We start from the raw sequence: 22001 nt of genomic DNA, 5'->3' as shown, positions 1-22001 counted from the left end.
AATCTGTGGGCATGGACATAAATATTTAGAAAGCAGTTTTATAGGTACAACATAACCATTTAGCCAAACAACAGTAGCTGGTACCTTCCATCCTAGAGCCTATAATCTCCCCATTAGAACATAAACTCTTGCCCTTAAAGATTGATTTCTAGAGCTGGAGAGATGGTTCTGTAGTGAAAAGCACTTGCTTGCAAAGTCTGACTTCCCGGGTTCGACTCCCCAGTACCCACACAAAGTCTGATGCACAAAGTAGCACATGCATCTAGGGTTATAAGTCTTAAAATTTTTAAGATTGATTTTTTTTTTTCCTCCTTTGCTTCCCTTCATTTCATTCTTTTTCCTCCTCCATTCCTCTTTCTTTCCTTCCTTTCTTTGTTTTTCTTTTCTTAATTTGGCAAGTGTCCTCAGCACTAACTTAGTTTTTAGTGAATAATTATGTGATGAAATTGTTTATAAGATAGAACTACTTAGAACTATTTAGATTATATATTTTAAGACTCCTTTCTTAGCAACGTATGTCATTGTTTTCAGGATATATCTTCTCATAAGCTTCATAGGAGAAGAAACACTAAAAAAGAAAGAAGTTGTTATTGGTAAAGTCATTACCTCTAGTCACCAACTTGTAATTTAAACAGGATTGTAATTAAGATGTTCAGTTATTCCTTCCTGAAACAATTTTGTTCCTTATGCATGATGTTACTCTGGCTTTATAATAGAAAATAACTGATAAAAAGTGCATCTAAGCTTATGAGCTGGAAATATAAGTATGACTTATTTGAGGACTTGAGTTAACTTACTTATTAGAATTTGGAGTTATCCCTACTGTAACACCTTACTACCACATCATGGTGCCACACTGTGACGTTCAAGGACTCTGTGTAACATCAGAATGCCCCACTGCCACATCAGAACACCCTACTGTCACATCGGAATGCTTAGCTGTAACATCACAATGTCCCAGTGTCATAGCACAATGCCACACTATGATATCAGTGTCCTGCTGTGACATCACAGTGCTCCATTGTTACATCACAGTTTTTTACTGTGATATCAGAATAGCACCTATAACATCACAATGCCCAACTGTTACTTATTCCTCACAGTTCTTAAGGTCTTTCAGAAACCCTACTTCTGATAAGGCTCTTTTCACATTATTCAAATATTGATAGTTGTTTGCTGGTAAAACACCAAGAATAAATAACATCAGTGTAGCTAGTCTGTTATCAGTGACTCAGCAGGTTTTCAAGAAATGAATTTTATACAGATCTCATCTGACAGAAGGTCAAGGGTATCAGGCACACTTGAGAATAATAGGGGGAGTAAGTTAGCCATGGGTAGAGGATATATTTCAAACCTAGGTTGCAGAGAAGAATGAAATTCGTGCACAGCTAGACATCATTCCTGTCTGTGCATGGGTCTTGAAAGGATGAAACAGCTTACTTTGTGTGTTGAGAAAAGGCTGCAGTCTACATTATGAACTGAGTTAGTCAACTATCCAAGCAAAATATCTTACCCAGTTTGTTCACTGTCAACAAGCTTACTAAGGACCTTTTTGTAGTACCATATACTGAGTATCCCCCCCCCCCCAATCCAGCTGCTAAAAACCAGATGGGATGGAATTAGTCCACAATCCACGGTTATAGTGGTCTGGTTTCTTCTCATTCATCAGAGGACTAGATTTAACCATTTTTGTGTTCATGCTACAAAAATGGGCTGCTCTTCATTCCAGTCACTTTCATTTTTACACACAGAAGGGAAAGCTTGCTATGAACTGTGGGGTTTTTTGTTGTTGTTGTTGTTTCTTTTTTTGGAAAGTCAGAAATGTTCCACACTCAAGCATATCACTTGTAGATCTTTTATTTACTGGCAAAAATGCTGAAAAAAATTAAACTTTCTCTCTCCACCTGTCTTCCTCCACCTGCCAGTCTTCCGCAGTGTATTCCAGTTTCCTTGTAGCATGGTACTTGCTTGAAGCCTGAGAGAGAGACACATAGGTGAGAAAGAGGACTTCACTCAGTCCTAAGCGGAGAGAAGAGCCATTTATTACTCAGTTTTTCCTAGAAAATCATCTTAATTTTTTTTCCTCCTAGCATTCTATTTTCTGCCAGAGACAGGTTTTAGAGCAATAAATGTTCTGTCCTTTTTGGTTTTGTTGCGATCGGGTCTAAGTGGCCACGCTGACCTCAAACTTGCTATACACTCAAGACTGGGGTTTTAGATCTGAGCTAACATACCTGGATAAGTGTTCTGGCTTATATGAGGATTTGGGCCTGAAAATTTTTGTTAATGGCTTTGCTGTTACTTTTCTGGGCATTTACCAAGTATTTGACTTTTTATTTTGCTGCACTCTTGTTAGCCTTAGCAGTCATGAATAATGAAGAAGCTACCTTAGGTAATGGTTTGGTTTTCTTGTGGCAGGAAAGCATTTTCCTTCAGCTATTCCTAGCAGAGCCTATTGAAATAGGATTCAGTGGTCATGGGTGGACTAGTCAATTGATGAATGTTGGGAATTCTGTGTCACGTTTCTGTAGTTAACCCTGATGCTCTTTTTAGCAAGAATACATACTGTTTAGGATAAATGCTAAGATAGATGTTTTTCTGGAAGCAATATTCTAGAAAGGATAAATATGATTTACGTAATATGATATGCCACTGGGATATACTTGTGAGATATTGTCATATGAAACATCTTTTATTTTATTTTTTTTAATTTTTATTTATTTATTTATTTGAGAGAGACAGACACAGAGAGAAGGACAGATAGAGGGAGAGAGAGAGAATGGGCGCACCAGGGCTTCCAGCCTCTGCAAACGAACTCCAGACGTGTGCGCCCCCTTGTGCATCTGGCTAACGTGGGACCTGGGGAACTGAGGAACTGAGCCTCGAACCGGGGTCCTTAGGCTTCACAGGCAAGCGCTTAACCGCTAAGCCATCTCTCCAGCCCACATCTTTTATTTTATCTCTTTACTTGCAAGCTGAGAGAGGAGGGGGAGGGAGAGAGAGAATGGGTACCTCAGAGCCTCTTGCTACTGTAACTTCAGATGCATGTGTGCCACTTTGTGCATTTAGCTGTACGTGGGCACTGGGGAATCAAACCCAGGCCAACCCAGGCTGGCAGTTTTGGCAAGCAAGCACCTTTAGCCACTGAACAATTTCCCCAGTCTGCCGCGGACTGACTCTCGGGGAGATCAGGACCGAGGGAGAACAAGGGCGAAGGCTCAGGGAGAACTCGGGATTCGGCGAGGAAATGACAGACAGACACACTCTAGGTAGAATATGCTGCTGCAATTTACTGAAGGTTTCATGAAGATTTTATACAGATTGAACAGAGAAACTTAGCAAGCCAACAAGTGATCTCAGAAATCATTAATCTAAACAATCTTGAGTATTGTTCTATTGTAAGCATACATGTAATGTTGATCAGGCAGGAACTGTACCCATTTTTTAAGAAGGGCGTCTTGTATCATTGACCACAACATTATACAAACAGAAACTAGGTGTAAGGTGAATAACAGGTTACTTATTTCTTATACCCCAAGGACTGTATAAACACCAAGGCTTACGCTTCCTTGTTAAGCGTTCCCGTAAATGGAAGAGAATGCCATAGCCTCCTTTTTACTTCATAATTCACCCATCTATTACCGAATTCATCATATCCTCCCTCATAGGGGAGTGGAACTAAGTAGATTCCAGCTCTAGGAGTCCACCATCTGCCCTTGATCAAGTACTGAACATATCCCCCAGGAAGTTTCCTGGTGGGAATGTCTAAGTTTTGTAACTCCTTTTCTACAGAACTGTCATGTTTCTTATGAACACTACCGATCAACATTTCTACTTTCATATTCTCAGGCTCAGTATCGTTCTCAAACATCATAAGCTGTTTTTACTTTACACCATCTAAAAACTGTTCTAGAGTTAATTTTTTATTCCTAGTAGAGTTATACATTCTCTCCATTGCCCTAATCATAGGAGGGGCACATTCAATACTTAGATTGTTTCTTGTACTCTGATTGCGTGCATGATTACTAATAAGTGTTGAATTAGCTGTTCTTAGACAAACAGCTAGAAGAAAGCAGGAAAGAAACAGCATTGGCGCCAGCAATTAGGTCGTCGTGACTTCATGGGCAGCAGGAACCTTTACAGTAACTGACTGCCAAGGGGTCACCGGGGGCATCCCTCCGAGGAGTGCTGGCCCTCTGTCCTCAGCTCTCTTCCAGTGCAGAAGCATTTCTGCTTGCTACACAGGCGAGGTCGCCGTGGACGTAGCAGTTCCCCCTTTTTTGTTTTTAAAATGAAGCTCAAAGACTTCCTGTTTCACGGCAGCCACAGTGCTGAAAAGGCATTTAAGAAGAATAGGAAACAGAAAGACCACTAAAAGTATTAATAAAAGCAGCACGCCAATCAAAACAAAGTATTGAATCCAATCTAGAGGATTAAGAGAGCGAACTCGCTGTTCTAAATCCCTAGCTAAGGTTTTTAAACCTCCCATTTGTAGATGAGACTGACTAATGGCAGAAATATCTTTTTGTAATGTATCTATATCATGAGTAACATCATTATCCTTCCATACTCCTTGCAAATGAGCCTTTACCTTATCCCATGTTTCTGATGAGTTATATGGAAGAGGTGTAACACAAATTGACTGAAAACTAGCATGACACCTAGTAGATAATGTAGTTTTTAAATTAGCTAGGTCTTGTCCTAGAGCCAGAACTACTTCCTCGAGAATATTTATTTTTGCTTCTAATTTAGTATCTATGGCAGCCTGTTCCATCAGGGCGGAAGTAATGTTTTTATTTAAAGCATTAACATAATGAGCTGTATGGATTTCCTCTATTAATGCTGTAGTAGCAATAGCGAAAGTGGTGAGTATCAAAATTAAAGCTGCGATACCAAGAATCAAAGCAGCAACAAACCTCTTTGGCCGCAATAGTGCATTAAATGTTTTTAACACTTGAAGAGCAGAATTATCATACCAAGGATCATCACCTAATTCTACTGGCAACATCACATAAGGAGGCCGTCTAACAATGAGCATTACTCCTAAATTCTTAGTGTCTCCTGAGGAGATACAATTAGTAAGTTTACAAGAATAACAATGAATTTGATAAGATTTTCCTACTTTAGTAATATTAACAAAATTTTGTTGAGCAATCAATAGAGCATTAGGATAAGCAGCACAAGCTTTAAGCCCATAAGGTATAGGTTTTGTAGTGTTAGGCTGTCTTTCAAGAAGCATATTTGCAGCAGCAACCAACCTGAATAAATCTGAATGAGTTCTAGATATATTTCCTTCTGTGGCTACCCAGGTTGGTTCCACATAGCCTTGAGAAAACCATCTTTTTATTTTTTCCCCTAGCATATCTCCTAATTCAAACCCATTAAATTTATCCTTATTATTTTTAATATAGTTCTCATATTTGCCTTCCCCTGAGGAAGCAGAATAATCCCATATTTTAACATCAGAGCTTTTTGGATTATAATATGTAGCAGCATTCGGGAAGCCACAAGTTAACCAAGCAGGATATTTTGTGAGAGAAGAGTCCCAATACTGATTCCTGTCTCTATATTTTAATATACAGGATGGTAAAGGCAATTCTGTAACTTGTTGATGTGTCTCATTATAATTAGGAAAACCTAAAGTCTGTATTTGTAGAACCCACATCCATCTCTTACCACGATCTGTTCTATCCGGAGCGTCCGTTAGGAACGTCCGATAGCTGGTGCGCAAACAGCCTACTGGTACCCCTCCCCCTTGGAGCACAAGGCAGATTGGTAAAGAATCTGCTCTGCCCTCAAAGTTAATAAAAGAGGAGGTACTCAGTCTGACTTCCGAGTCTTGAGTTCCGCCTATGCGCATAGAATCATTGGTTAAGATTTTAATAGGCTCCTGATCCAACCAACCCACAGGCTGTAACAAAAGGGGGGCTAGGAACATATGTCCAATAGGGAATTTCCTGAACTTCAGCCGGCGCGGAGAGCAGAGACAAAAAATGCCACAAAATACATGTAAGCAGTCAGGGGTTTTCCCTGGCTGATTATTAATTCTTTTGCTTCTCGAGTGAGAGTTCTTATCTTTGTCCATGTCAAATTATGTCCCCGTGTCGTTTTCAGTTTCAGTTTCTCCATCTGTCGGAGTAGCTGTTTGTTGTTCCTCTTTAGCTGTCTCCTGCGCCTGCGTAAAGTGTGGCCGGACGAGCCTGTCAGGGATCCAGATGGGAGAGTCCGCATCCTGTGGGAAAATACAAGCATATCCTCCTCCCGAGGTTATTAAGATATTTGGTCCTTTTTTAGGAACCGGTCAGCAACTCTTTTTAAAGTACTTTTGGTAACATTGTTGGAGTTGTTTTTTTTTTTAAGTTGAATAGTAAACTCTGGAGCAAGAGGATTTAATTTTAATTCCTTCTGCTCTTGAGGGGGAGCTCCCTTTTGTTCTGGGCTAGGAGCTTGCCTTCCTCCTAGTTTTTTGACTCATTTTCCTTTTTTTCTTCCCCATTCAGGGAGGTCCCATCCTTATGGAACTTAGACTTACATTCATTTTTCCAATGCTTTCCTTTCTTGCACCTGGGACATAATCCAGGAGCAGGTCCCTTGTTATTAGGGCCTGAACTTTGTTGTCTGCAGTCCTTCTGCAGATGTCCTGTCTTATTACATTTAAAACATATAGGACCAGGTCCTTGTGGGGAGGCTTTTCCTCCCCCATAAGTCTTTTTTACATAGGCGCTGAATCTCTGTCCCTTCATGGCTGCAGCGTAGGCCATTCCCTGTACCACCGCTGGTGAGGCATCCAAACAGGCTTTAATGTAATCTTGTATTTGTCCTGTCTTTCTCATTAAATCCTGGCACAGCGCATTAGCATTTTCCCAAGCCAATTGTTTAAGGAGAAGATTAGTTCCTTCTGATGGAGGAAGCATCCTGTTGATAGCCTCCTCTAGATATAAGAAAAGCATAAATTCTTCTAAAACTTTTGTGGACACATTAAACCCATTTTTTGCCAACATGCGCTGTACCATGACCCCCAACATCTTTTCATTTCTACTCATTGAATGCCCCATGATTTCCTTGTGATTACTCACTCTTAACCGGTGATCCTTTACCGGCGGGACTGCAGTTCCCTGGTGAGAGCCGATCCTAAGTTCTGAGGAAAGAAAGAAAGAAAGCTTACCTGTCCTTCAGGTCCCTGTTCGGGGCGCCACCTGCCGCGGACTGACTCTCGGGGAGATCAGGACCGAGGGAGAACAAGGGCGAAGGCTCAGGGAGAACTCGGGATTCGGCGAGGAAATGACAGACAGACACACTCTAGGTAGAATATGCTGCTGCAATTTACTGAAGGTTTCATGAAGATTTTATACAGATTGAACAGAGAAACTTAGCAAGCCAACAAGTGATCTCAGAAATCATTAATCTAAACAATCTTGAGTATTGTTCTATTGTAAGCATACATGTAATGTTGATCAGGCAGGAACTGTACCCATTTTTTAAGAAGGGCGTCTTGTATCATTGACCACAACATTATACAAACAGAAACTAGGTGTAAGGTGAATAACAGGTTACTTATTTCTTATACCCCAAGGACTGTATAAACACCAAGGCTTACGCTTCCTTGTTAAGCGTTCCCGTAAATGGAAGAGAATGCCATAGCCTCCTTTTTACTTCATAATTCACCCATCTATTACCGAATTCATCATATCCTCCCTCATAGGGGAGTGGAACTAAGTAGATTCCAGCTCTAGGAGTCCACCATCTGCCCTTGATCAAGTACTGAACATATCCCCCAGGAAGTTTCCTGGTGGGAATGTCTAAGTTTTGTAACTCCTTTTCTACAGAACTGTCATGTTTCTTATGAACACTACCGATCAACATTTCTACTTTCATATTCTCAGGCTCAGTATCGTTCTCAAACATCATAAGCTGTTTTTACTTTACACCATCTAAAAACTGTTCTAGAGTTAATTTTTTATTCCTAGTAGAGTTATACATTCTCTCCATTGCCCTAATCATAGGAGGGGCACATTCAATACTTAGATTGTTTCTTGTACTCTGATTGCGTGCATGATTACTAATAAGTGTTGAATTAGCTGTTCTTAGACAAACAGCTAGAAGAAAGCAGGAAAGAAACAGCATTGGCGCCAGCAATTAGGTCGTCGTGACTTCATGGGCAGCAGGAACCTTTACAGTAACTGACTGCCAAGGGGTCACCGGGGGCATCCCTCCGAGGAGTGCTGGCCCTCTGTCCTCAGCTCTCTTCCAGTGCAGAAGCATTTCTGCTTGCTACACAGGCGAGGTCGCCGTGGACGTAGCACCAGTCCTCTTTGGTGAAAGTTTTTTTTTTTTGTTTGTTTTTGTTTTTTTCCTAGACTGAAAGCAAGATCCTACTTTGTTAGAAAGGATGGGAGGCTGAGCTAGGAGAATTGCTGAGAGTTTGAGCCCAGCCTGAGACTATATAGTGAATTCCAGGTCAAGCCTCGGCTAGAGTGAGACCCTAATTTGAAAAACCAAAAATTAAATTAAAAAAGAAAGCAGGATGAGAAGGAGTGGAAAGATGGCTCAGCAGTTAGAGGTGCTTGCTTGCAAAGGCTGCAGGTCCAGTTCAATTTCTAAACCACTTTCCAGATGCAAAAATAGTGCGAGCTTCTGGTATTTGTTTATAGCAGCAAGAAGCCCTGGTGCACCCATACACACATACAGTGTGTGTGTATATATATCTAAATAAATAATTTTTTAAAAGAAAACACAGAATGAGTATATGATCAGGTCTTGTATGGACATACAGAATTACTTTTCATTGGGTTCATTAATAATAGAACCTACTGGGCTGGAGAGATTGCTTAATGGTTAAGGCATTTGTCAGCAAAGCCAAAGGACCCAGGTTCAGTTCCCCAGGACTTTTGTAAGCCAGATACACAAGGTGGTACATCTGTCTGGAGCACCCATATTCTCTCTCTCTCACACACACACAAATAAAATAAAAAGGAAAGTAAGTTATTAAAAATAATAAAACTTAATGGTTATGAGCTGGAGAGATGGCGTAGAGGTTAAGGCACTTGCCTGCAAAGCCAAAGGACCCAGGTTCAAGTCCCCAGAACCCACATAAGCCAGCTGTACAAGGCGGTGCAAACATCTGGAGTTTGTTTGCAGCAGCTGGAGGCCCTGGCACACCTATTCTCTCTTTCTCTCTCTGCTGCTTTCTCGCCCTTTCAAATTAAAATAATAATAATAGAACCTAATGGTTAGTTCAGCCCCCAAAACTTGGCTTCAGGGCTGGTTAGTTCATTCCCCATTTCAAACCTATATATGACCCCAATTCCGTTCTTTAAGTAGGCTTACCTTGTACTTTCTCATGAACAAGAACTTTCTATACTTGCTCCTCTTTCCTTCTCTTTTTAAAATTGTTTATTTATTTATTTGAGAGAGAGAGAATAGGCATTCCAGGGCCTCTAGTCATTGCAAATGAACTCCAGATGCATGTGCTACCTTGTGCATCTGTCTTTTCATAGGTCCTGGGGAATCAAACCTGAGTCCTTAGGCATCACAGGCAAGTGCCTTAACTGCCAAGCCATCTCTCCAGTCCCCCTTCTCTTAATCTAGTAAAATCTCTGTAAACCTTGGGGACTGGAAGGATGGCTTAGCAGTTAAAGCATTTGCCTGCAAAGCCACAGGACTCAGGTTCGATTCCCAAGGACCCATGTTAGCCAGATACACAAGGGATCACACACATCTGGAGTTTGTTTGCGGTGGCTGGAGGCCCTGGCACCCCTTTCTTGCCCTCTCCCTCTCCCTCTTTCTCTGTCAAATAAATAAATAAAAATATATTTTTTTAAATCTCTGTAAACCTTTAAAAATATAGCATCTAAAACATTGCAGTCAAGTGCTGTTAGCCATGTTTAATTTTCTGAACCTACCACATCTAAATGGACCTCCAGAACTGTGGCATTTGTAAAGAAAAAAAGGAAGCCCAGCACTAAATTGTAGACATCAGGAATTAGCCATTGGTTAGAACAAGAACATGGGAAAGTGACAGTGCATATTTTCCAGAGAAAATGATAGGACTGACCTAGAATTCTTGTGGGTGGTCAGTGGTGGTAAGGAGGACATAACAAATAGTGCTCACAGCCAGAGAATTTAGTTCACCTGTCTTCTAAATTGAGTGGACTTCATGAGTATGTGTCTTGGCAGTGCCTAGTTTTCACATAGCTGTTGAGCATTACACAGAATTTTTCAAGTAAAACTTATTTGCTAGAAAGTTGGTGCTTTCTATTTTTTTTTAATCTTTAAAATTTTCACTCCATTTATTGTTAGTCACACCAAAGTCTATAGCTTTAATGTCAAATACCCATTCAAATACAAGTTTTTCTTATATTTTAAAGGCTTTAATAGCATTCAACAATATCATAAATTACAGTGGACTGATATGTCTCAGTTTTTGTTTTTTTCAAGGTGTGGTCTCACACTAGCCCAGGCTGACCTGGAACTCACTCTGTATTCCCAGGCTGGCCTCGAATTCAAGGAGATGCTCCTATCTTTGCCTCCCCAAGTGCTAGTATTAAAGGTGTGTGCCACCATGCCCAGTTCTGATATGTCTCTTAAATCTGCTTTAATCCCTGGATTCCCTGTACCCATCTCCTTTTTCCTCTATTGCTCCATTCATTCTCACAATCAAGAATTTGTTGGCCACCTCACCTTTATGGTCCTGTATACTGTCTGAAAATGATGGCCATTTAAAATATAAGAGGCTTGAAAAAAATGGTATTTTAGTAAGACTTAACATTTTTTTAATACTATCTAATCAGGGGATGTTCATGCCTCCATAAAGACATAAGTGATATCTGGCTATCTTTTTATTTTAAGTGAGAACTTTACTGTATGAACATATTACATATTGGTCATAGTCCCATCATGTTACACTCTTACATTCCCACCCCCTCCCGTCCTTGTTATAGTGAGGTTATCAATATTAACTGTGGGGTTATGGATATACCATTATGTTTTCCAAGTTTTGTGATTTTATGATTCTCATTTGCCTAATGACTGATATCAAACAAAGATTATAGCATGTGAGATAGAAAACAGGAGTAAGAAATAGAGCCGTGTTTACCAGAAAAAAATAATAATTCAACACACTTCATGATTTAATAAAGGAGAAAATATTCCTAGGAGTAAATTTTCTTTTTCTTCTTTTAAAAATATTTTATTTTTATTTATTTTTTTGAGAGATACAGAGGCAGAGAGAGACAGAGAGATAAGAGGCACGCCAAGGCATTCAGCCACTGCAAATGAACCCCAGATGCATTTCCATCTTGTGCATCTGGTGGCTTACATGGGTGCAGGGGAATGGAACCTGGGTCCTTTAGCTTTGCAGGCAAGCACCTTACCTGCTAAGCCACCTCTCCAACCGTAAATTTACAATCATTAATAACTTGGTTCCTTTTGAATACTAACAGTAGAGCATGATAAAATATCCAAAACTAGTTGTATATGTTATCTTCTATATTGTCTATTTAAAATATTATTGTTAGTCCTTGAATTTCACAATTTTACTAAAGTTTTGAGCAGTTAAAACTTCCCTTTGTAATTCCTATTCTGATATGTAGTAATTCTTTTGCTAGTTATAACATAGTTGCCTTTCGTGTATTTTTAAAAATACTTTATTTATTTACAGGCAGAGAGAATAGACACACCAGGACCTCCAGTAACTGCAAACAAATTCCAGATGCATGTGCCCCTTTGTGCATTTGGCTTTATGTGGGTGCTGGGTAATCAAACCTGGGTCATTAGGTTTTGCAGGCAAACAAAAGCCTTAATTGCTGAGCCATCTCTGCAGCCCCTTCCATACATTTTTTAACTCTTTTTTTTTTCCCCCTAATTTATTTATTTGAGAGAGAAAGAGGCAGGGGGAGAGAGAGAGAGAATGGGCACACCAGGGCCTCCAGCTGCTGCAGACAAACTCCAGGTGCATGTGCCCCCTTGTGCATCTGGCTTACGTAGGTCCTGGAGAGTTGAACCAGGATCCTTTGGCTTTGTGGGCAAATGCCTTAACCGCTAAGCCATCTCTCCAACCCCCTTTTCATACATTTTTGCTTGTTTATTTCTCTATCCTTAGTCAGGTGTGGTGGCTCATGGCTTTAATCCCAGCACTCAGGAGTCAGAGGTAGAAGGATTGCTATGAGTTCAAGGTCAGCCTGGTACTCCATAGTGAATTCCAGGTCAGCCTGGGCTAGGGTGAGACCCTACCTTGAAAATCCAAAGTAAATAAATAGATTTTTCTACCTTATCCCAGTGACTGGATCTAAAAGTCCATGTTTATCTCTAGTCATGTCTGCTGCCTGTGAGGATACAGTTGCTGAGTAACCAGGAATGTCTTAACAATGAGCAAATTAGTAGTGCTTATTCCATTCTTTAAAAAATATATTTTTAGGCTGAGCACACTCACTAACACTCCAGAGGCAGAGGAAGGAGGATCACTGTGAGTTCCAAGCCTGGAACCCTGAGACTACATAGTGAATTCCAAGGTCAGCCTGGACTATAATGAAACCCTACCTCGAAAAAAATATTTGGGGTACTGGGGAGATGGCTTAGTGGTTAATGCACTTGCCTACAAAGCCTAAGGACTCATGTTCAGTTCCCCTGTACCCACATAAAAGCTGATGCACAGGGTGGCACAAGCGTCTAGAGTTCATTTGCAGTGGCTAGAGGCCCATTCTCTCGATCTGTCCCCCCCCCATAAATAAAATTTGGAGAAGAAAAAGTTTTGGAGCTGGAGAAATGTCTGAATGGTTAAAGGTGCATTGCTTGCAAAGCCCCACAGCCCAGGTTCTATTCCCCAGTACCCATGTAAAGCCAGGCACACGCATCAGGAATTCTTTTGCAGTGGCAAGAGGCCCTGGCATACCCCTTCTCATTCATTTATTCATATTCATTTTTTTTCTCTTCTTGCAAATTAATTAAGCTCTGTTTCTTGGTATGCACACCTCTTCACTTAAAAAGTATTTTATTTATTGGTTATTTGAGAGAGTGAATATGGACATGCCAGGGTTTCCTGTCACTGCAAACAAATTCCAGACGCATGTGCCCCTTTTTGCATCTGGCTTTTACGTGGGTACCGAGGAATTGAACCTAGGACCACTAGTCTTTGAAAGCAAATGTCTTTAACCACTGAACCATCTCTTCAGTCCTGCTTATTCTCTTCTTGACGCAGAGATTTCTTTAGGCAAATGTAAATGGATAATTGGAAGCTATTGGCATACTTCTCCATGGGTTATTTTTATATATGTAATTCCCAAACTCATGTGGAAAAGGTATCCCAAGTATTTCTTTTTTTTTTTTTTAATTAAAAATGTGCTTTGGGTGGATACATCATGTGTTGGTGCCATCTTTTCCCTCCTCCCTGCCACCATTCTGCTGGGCATCCTCCTCATTAGTTTCCTGGTATTCCCCATAGCGTTGTGGAAGCAGCAGTCAGTTATTTCGAGGGAGGCAGTGCCCCTGGGCATGACATCCCAACCTGTGGCTCTTACAATCTTTCCGCCCTCTCTTCCACAAAACTCTCTGAGCCTTGGTGAGTTTTAAGTCTACTTCAGTGATGAGCTCTCAGGAGCCTCTGAACTTCTACTTTGGTAGGTGTTGAGTATCCTCAGTATCTGTCTCCTTCACACTGGCGCTGATTTGTCAGGCTCACCACAGAACCAGCACTCTTGCTCATCTCCCCACTTCCTCTGAGGTTTCACCTGGGCCTTGACTGAGATGGGAGGGGTGGTTTATCTCCTTGGATCTTGCTACCTTTCTGCGCCCTCTGGGGACCTATCACAGGTATTTCTTAAGCTCTATAAAGTAACAACTAATAACTTATATGAGTTGATATTGATAATTTGTTTCTGGTGTTTTTGTTTTGGGTGATTGATGAGAGAAGCTGTTAGGAATAGAACAGCAAAATGGCAGTATATAGCACCAAAGTCCTATAAATTTGAGGCTACTTCCTGTAGGCTAATATACTTCCTTAAGTTTGGAGTGCTCCTGAATTAATGGATTTCTGTTAAACAGAGAATATTTCCACAATGCCTTTAAAGAGTACATGGTTTATTCAAACTGCTTAATGTATGTGCTATTGTAAATTATATACTTTACAGATCTAATCATGGTACATGGTGTTTAATCTATTTTAGAAACTGGATGGCTTCTACAGGGAGCCAGGCCTCTGATATAGACGAGATTTTTGGATTCTTCAGTGATGGCGAACCCCCCACCAAAAAGCCCAGGTAAACAAAAGAAAGAACCAGAGGAACAGAAAATTACCACTTACTATTAGTGGGAGGTAAAGAAAAAGAATGAATTGACCCAGTGTTATAGATGTTCTCACTAATCAGTATTGACCTTCATCTTTAAAACTGCATTATTTTTAGTTTGGATTTAATGTTTTCTATTAAGGTAATGTATGTATTTAGGTTTTCTGTGTGAGTGTGTATATGTGCATTCATGGAGGCCAGAGGAAGATGTCAGGTCACTCTTCTGGATTATTTTCTTGAGACGGGGTCTCATTGGACCTTGGGCTCACAGTTTTGATCATCCTGTTTCCTCTGTCCTCAGCTCTGGGGTTACAGATCATGCCTGGCTTGTTACATGAGTACTGGAGATCAGACTCAGGTCCTCACACTTCTACAGCAGTGCTGTGACTCTCTGAGCCATTGCCCCAGACCTTGTACGTCAAGTTCACATTGCCCTACTCCTCAGAGATAATAAATTCTGATTTCTCTGAGGTAGGGTCTTCTTACATAGCCCAGCCTGGACTGAACTCTTGCCTCAGTCTCTGGATGCTGAGATTCCAGGCTTGTACTTTGTGACTCACATTTTCAAATGCTGTATATGCACTGCTGCACTGGGGGAGGGATATTTATTTCCAATTATTGGGGGAAAAGATTCAGATATTAATGTTACATATGTTTTCTCATTTTCCCCTCATATTTATTTCAGTGTTTGATTCAACTAGTTTTACATATTTAACATTATTATAACTGTATAAAATGTTAAAAGCTAAGCCTAGTGTTATGTTTCTTTTCATGCCTGTTTTTTTCCTCTGGTACTGAAGACTCTTGAAGTTTTTTTTGTTTTTTTTTTTTTTTTTTTTTGCTTGTTTGTTTTCTTTTTGTCTTTGTGTACCTTTGAATTTTCCCTCAAACACTGTGACAGAATAAATCTACATTTGCCAAAAGACATCAGACTTGCTAGTTTGTTTTCATTGATTCTTACCCTGGAATTCACTTCACTCTAGACAGTTGTTCATCTCCTGTCTTCGTTTTTGTTATATGCCTTCATTTTGCTGAACATATCCTTATGTAGCTTCCTTAGTAAGGATTCCTAGAAAAACAACTATTGGAAATAATAAATGTCTTGATCATATACTTAGAGTTATTTGATGATATAGATGAGTATAGAATTTCAGGTAGGAGACACTTTCTTTCTTAGAGTTTTGACAGTAGCAGTCATTTCTCTGCAAATACCTAAGTATCTCTGCCACAATTGCTACTCTGTTCTAACAGCTTCGGAGATTCTAGTCTATGATCTACTCCCTCCATTGTTTTAGGCTGTTGTTTGGTAGAACAGCATGCAGGCAGCATATGTTAGAGATCAGACCTCTTCACCTCATGACTACCAGGAATAAGTGAGAGCCAGCGAGGAAGGTCCAGGAATAAGTTCTATTCTTTCAGGTCACATTTCTAGTGGCCCATTTCCTTCACGAGGACCCATGTTAAAGACTTCCCACCACCTTCCAGTAATGCCATTACATGATGAATCCATCAATAAATCCAGGAGGTCAGAGCCCTCGATCCAATCATCTTCCAAAAGCCCCACCTTTGAACACTGCTCCCTGGAAACCAAGCCTTCAGCACTGAGCCTAGCCTTTCCAAGATCCAAACCATGACACCAGTCACTTGTATTGTGTGGTTTCTTTCTTTGCCTTTGCTCCCTGAAGCTTGTAAAGACCATTTTCTTCTCAGAAACATGAACGTTCACAATGTGTTTTCTTATGAATCTAGATACTGTAGTTTTTTCAAGCTCGTTCCACTTTTTTTGTCTGTAAAAACACTTATTATTCAGATGTTGGAGCTTCTGGATTAGTTTTCTTATATTTTTCTTGATATTGCTATGCCCACTTTTCTGCCCCCTCCAGTAACCACCAAGGAGAACCAATGCAAAAGCAAGGAGCTTTATTTTGGGCTTAAGCTCAGACTCTTGACTTCACCAGTGCAGTGGATCCGTTCAAGAGCCCTGAGCAGCAGGGGGCAGGGTTTTTATAGGGATTTGAACAAAGTAGGGGAATAGATACATGATTGGTTGAGTGAAGCAGTAACTGCACCTGTATTTTTCTGATAGGCTTAGGATGCTGGTGGGCAAGGGGCTAGAGGAATTCTAAGCAGATTAGGTAACATTTATTGTGATTGACTATATGTATCAAAGAACTTTAAGCAAACTTATTTTGAGAAAACTTATCTATGACCACAGGAAGGCATGGTGCAGACAGTCCATTCCCTTATCAGGAAACTGACCTTGATGGGAAGCAGAAACTTAGGCCTATTGATGGAGCAGAAACTTAGGCCTGTTGATGATTCTGAGGCCTATTATGGCTTCCTGAGTCCTTAAGATATCTCCTTCCCTCCCAACAGCTCATTGTAGCCTCCAACTTTCAGTCCTTCATCAGCCTCTGAGAGCTCAAATTGTAGGCATGTGCCACCCTACCTGGCTGCTTTTTTATTTTATCAGTTCTGTTTTCTTGGAAGTTTTGTTTTATGTTACAGGTTTATTTTTTTTAATTTCTGGTATATTTTTAATTTTTTTTCTTATTTGCCTTTATTGCTTTTGTATTTTGAAGAAAGGGTGTTACTATGTAACCCAGACTGGCTTCTAAATGTTGTCCTGCCTCAGATTCCCAAGTGATTCCTCTCTGCCTGCTGTTTGTGTGTAAAGCTCATAGTATGTGCATGTTGCAGGTGTGAATTGACCATTGTTTGTCTGCTCATGGTTAAGAAAAGACAGTAAAAAGCAACCAAGAGTTTGTATGAGGGCTGGGGAGGTTGCTTGGTAGTTAAAGGTACTTGCGTGCAAACTGGATCACCCATGTTTAATTCCTCACTACCCGCATGTGGTGGTTTGATTCAGGTGTCCCCCATAAACTTAGGTGTTCTGAATGCTAGGTTCCCAGCTGATGGATATTTGGGAATTAATGCCTCCTGGAGGGAGTATATTGTTGGGGGCAGGCTTATGGGCTGTATAGCCAGTTTCCCCATGCCAGTGTTTGGCACACCCTCCTGTTGCTGTGGTCCATCTTCTGTTGGCCAGGGGGTGATGTCCACCCTCTGCTCATGCCATCGTTTTCCCCTGCCTTCGTGGAGCTTCCCCTCGAGCCTGTAAGCCAAATAAACCTCTTTTTCCCAGAAGCTGCTCTTGGTTGGGTGATTTCTACCAGCAGTGCGAACCGGACTGCAACAGTAAAGTGGTACCGAGGAGTGGGGTTGCTGCTGGACACCTGACTATGTGGCTTCAGCCTTTTGTAGCTGATTTTCAAGAGGAATGTGGAAGGAGTTGAAATCTTGGCCTAAGAGAAGAGATGCCTTGCAGTACTGTAAGTACAGCCTGATGGACTAATCTGGTCAGAGCTGAAAGACCTGAAGGCAGTAAGAACTATGGACTGTGAGGTTTGGCTTATGAGGGTGAGAAAAAGCTTTGCCTGGACTGGGCTAGCAGTTTGTGTGAGAAGCTTGCTCTTGTGCCCATGTCCTGAGAAGTTGTGCAGGGTTGCTTTGCGTAGAAATGAACTGGTGTGTGCAGAGGGATATGGCACAGAAAGAAAAATCTTTGGGTGAACTATTGCCCGTTCAGCTGCAACTGAGACATTACAACCTTTGAGACTGGGCTAGCTGACCTGCGCTGAGGCAACAAGAAGAATGTAGACTCTTTTGAAGGGGCCTGAGTGCTCAAGGAGTCCTGTTCTTCAAAGTCTGCTTTATTCCCCCCTGGATTAACAAATTGGCACCCTACCTGGTATTGTGGAGTATAAGAAATGCTGGAAAGAGGGTCATTGAGTTTGCAACACGGTCTTGTGTTTTGGAAATGGCCATGGGCAGTGTGAAGCGGGTTTGCTGGTTGCCTGCATAGAGACCTCATGGGGCCATGAGGATGAACCGTGGCTTGCAGTGGAGACCCAGTGGAGATGCCGGGTCCATGAGATGGCTGCCGAGGAGCTGCCGGCCCCGATGAAGTTTTCCAGGACTGTGAGTAGCCTAGCTGGAGGGGTGGAATTGGAATGCCAGAGACTTGTTGCTGGTTAGAATTACCGGACTTGAAGATTTGTCACTGGCTAGAGTTCCTGGACTTGAAGCTACAGAGTTTGATGTTTGCCCTGGTTGTTTTAAATCTTGTATTGGTTGAATGTTTCTTTGCTTTGCCCAATGCTATCTTTTGCAGTGTGAATATTTATTCTGTGCCATTATGGGTTTTTTGAGATTATATTTTGGTATTATGGCTCAGTTAAAAGATCTTGAACTATGGGGATGTATGAACATCATTGGAATTGATAAAAACTATGGGGACTTTTAAAGTCAGACTGAATGCATTGTATTTTACATCATGTATGGATATCAGTTTATGGGGGCCAGGGGCGGAATGTGGTGGTTTGATTCAGGTGTCCCCCATAAACTTAGGTGTTCTGAATGCTAGGTTCCCAGCTGATGGATATTTGGGAATTAATGCCTCCTGGAGGGAGTATATTGTTGGGGGCAGGCTTATGGGCTTTATAGCCAGTTTCCCCATGCCAGTGTTTGGCACACCCTCCTGTTGCTGTGGTCCATCTTCTGTTGGCCAGGGGGTGATGTCCACCCTCTGCTCATGCCATCGTTTTCCCCTGCCATCGTGGAGCTTCCCCTCGAGACTGTAAGCCAAATAAACCTCTTTTTCCCAGAAGCTGCTCTTGGTTGGGTGATTTCTACCAGCAATGCGAACTGGACTGCAACACCGCATAAAGCCAGATTTTCAAAGTGTCACATGCGTCTGGAGTTTGGTTGCAGAGGCAGGGGGCCCTGACACACCCATACTCACTGTATGTGTCTGTCTCTCTCTCTCAAATAAATAAAATATATATTTTTAAAAAGAGTCTGGGGGTTGGAAGGATAGCTTAGTGCTTAAAGTGCTTGTTTGCAAAGGACCCAAGTTTGATTCCCCAGTAAGTACCCACATAAGCCAAATATATAAAGGGGCATGTGTGGAGTTGATTTGCAGTGGCTAGAGTCCCTGGTGTGCCCATTTTAAATTTAGAAAAACCAAGAGTCTGTATGTGTGTGCTAATGAACTTCCCTCTGTGTATGATGCCTGGACAGTTGAGGATCTTCCACCTGTCTATACTGACCATTTTTCCCCAAAGAGGAATTCTCCCATCTTCTGACTGGATATGGAGTGAGCTACAGGGGAAAAGTTAAATCCTAGTGTCTGAGAACCTTGCCCTAGGGGAAGTGGTTAGAAAAAGTCTTAGATTACATACAGAGGTTCATACTTAATCTCTCCTTCAGAGTACAGAGTTCTATGGTGTGGTGTTTTGATTTGGTGTCCCCCATAAACTTAGGTGTTCTGAGTGCTGGGTCCCCAGCTGATGGCAATTTGGGAATTAACACCTCCTGGAGGCAGTATATTTTTGAAGGCAGGTTGATAGGTGTTGTAGCCAGTTTCCTTTGCCTGGTAAGTTAGTACTCTCTCCTGTTCCTGTTGTCCATCTAATGTTGGCCAGGAGGTAATGTCTACCCTCTGCTCATGCCATCATTTCCCCTACCATTGTGGAGCTTCCCCTTGAGACTGTAAGCCAAAGTAAACCATTTTTTCCCCCACAAGCTGCTCTTGGTCTGGTATTTTCTGCCAGAAATGCAGACCTGACTGCAGCACATGGCTTACTCTGTCCAGAAGGCAAGCTTTTGTCTTGAGTGTTCTTGAAAGACTTGCAGCTGGGTTTCAGCACCAGCTTCACATGCATTCCCCAAGGTTCTACCGAGGGAATTGTGTTTCCTGCTATAGCTTCTAAAATGCTGTTGCCTCTGACATCCGTTCCACTGTCCTGTTGTTCTATTCTGTTCTTTACGTATGTGTGCTGTCACTTGCGACAGGGAGACACAGCTCAGCACTGCAGCCAGCCGGAAGAGTTCCCCACTTAGGGACCTTCACTCAGTTAAAGCCAGATTCTTGACTGTAGTACATAAAATAATTTCAGGACAAGACAGAATGAATGAAACAAATTTAGTGAGTTTATTAAGTTAAGATAGTACACAGTGTAAATTTAAGTACAGGGATGGCTGGGAGGGGCAGGCTTAAGGAAAGGAAGTGTACAATAAAGAAACAAAGATGGGTGCATGCATACTTCTCAAGAAAGTTACATTTAAGTGTCATTACAATATACGTGCACACACACATATACATATGATTCTGTGGTTTTCTAAGTTATATTTCATTTATCAAGGGATGTAATTTAGGTACTCAGGAAGCAGAAATAGGAGGATCCCTGTGAGTTCAAGACCAGTCCAGGACTACATAGTGAATTCCAGGTATGCCTGGGCTTGAGCAGCATCCTACCTCAAGAAACAAAAAACAAAGAGGGCTGACAAGATGGCTTAGCAGTTAAGGCACTTGCCTGCTAAGCCTAAGGACTCAGATTCGATTCTCTAGTAACCACTTAAGCCAGATGCACATGGTGGTACCTGCTTCTCAAGTTCATTTGCAGTGGCTAGAGGCCTAGTATGCTCATTCTTTCTCTTGCTCTCTATTGCTGTATCTCTAATAAATAAAATATTTTTGTTTGTTTTTGTTTTTCAAGGTAGGATTTCACTCTAGCCCAGGCTGACCTGGGGTTAAAAAGGTTTTTAAAAAGAAAAGAAAAGGCGGGTGTGGTGGCTCACGCCTTTAGTCCCAGCACTTGGGCAGCCGAGGTAGGAGGATTGCCATAAGTGCAAGGCCACCCTGAGACGACATTGTGAATTCCAGGTCAGCCTGGGCTAGAGGGAAATCCTACCGCGGGGGGGTGGGAGGGGGGACAAAGAAAAGGAAAAGGAAAAGATGTAATTTATAACAGCTTAAAGATTAAGCAGAGTTTAAGTAAAATTTGAGCCAGGCAGGCATGACAACCATGTAAGTTCAGCACTTGGGAGGTGGAGGTATGAAGATCAGGTGTTCAAGGTTAGCCTGAGCTACCTGAGACCTTGTCTCAAACACACATACATAGAAAACTAAGGTTTAAAATTAATTATGAGCTTGTTTTCTTAATTTTCTCAGAGAATTTCCTTTTGTAAATGAAATTTTAAGAAAATTTTATGAATTACATTGTTTAGATTTAAGGGGAAAGCATGCTAAGATGATAAATAATCTGGCATAGTTGACTGATGGTTTTTTTGTTTTGTTTTTTGTTTTTTTTGAGGTAGGGTTTTACCCTAGCCCAGGCTGACTTGGAATTCAAACTCACAATGATGGTCCTATCTCTGCCTTCCAAGTGATGAGATTAAATGTGTGCACCACCATGCCCAGCTGGTTGTTTTTCATTAATATCCTAGCTAGAGATATGTCCTAGGAAATACTGTCTCAGCTGTGTTCAGGTTTCTGGCACCCAGCCATGTAGGAATTCTAGAACCAGGTGCTTCTTTCCCTTCCCATGTTGTCTTCCTAGGTGACTGTTATTTAGCTGTTTGGTAAGAATAGCAAGTAAAATATAACTGTTAATATTTCTTTGTGAGACAGGGTCTCATTGGCAGGCTTTGTAAGCAGGCACCTTTAAGTGTTGAGCCATCTCCCCAGCTCCAGCTTTTTTTAAGACAGGGTTACTTATTATCCTGAAGTTTGCCCAAGGGATCCATCTGTCTCCACCTCCCCAGTGGTGGAATTACAAGCCTATACCACATCAGCTTTTAAAAATATTATTTTTCATAAATTCATAAATGTATATAAGGTATTTTGATTATATTCAGCCCCCACTAACCTGTCCTTAC

General features: G+C 41.3%; 1 protein-coding gene and 1 long non-coding RNA gene across 6 annotated transcripts in view; one reads left to right on the top strand and one right to left on the bottom strand.

Annotated features, from left to right (window-relative positions):
- Positions 1 to 22001, top strand: part of Fam118b (family with sequence similarity 118 member B) — an 83100-nt gene that overhangs the window by 28668 nt on the left and 32431 nt on the right. For all 5 annotated transcript variants that reach the window (XM_045144792.1, XM_004665465.3, XM_045144789.1 and 2 more), the window contains one exon: positions 14160 to 14252. In XM_045144792.1, the coding sequence (XP_045000727.1) occupies positions 14167 to 14252 (86 nt within the window). In that variant the 5' untranslated portion in view covers positions 14160 to 14166. The remainder of the gene's footprint in view (positions 1 to 14159; positions 14253 to 22001) is intronic.
- On the bottom strand, positions 1842 to 5828 carry LOC123459219. The gene is made up of 2 exons (XR_006636105.1): positions 5677 to 5828; positions 1842 to 1975 (listed from the first exon to the last, which is right to left on the bottom strand). It is a non-coding gene; the product is annotated as an uncharacterized LOC123459219 (long non-coding RNA).

Source organism: Jaculus jaculus, chromosome 3 (assembly GCF_020740685.1).
Source record: "Jaculus jaculus isolate mJacJac1 chromosome 3, mJacJac1.mat.Y.cur, whole genome shotgun sequence".
NCBI lineage: Eukaryota > Metazoa > Chordata > Mammalia > Rodentia > Dipodidae > Jaculus > Jaculus jaculus.
Note: the sequence above shows the minus strand (reverse complement) of the source record. Positions and strands in the feature narration are given on the sequence as shown.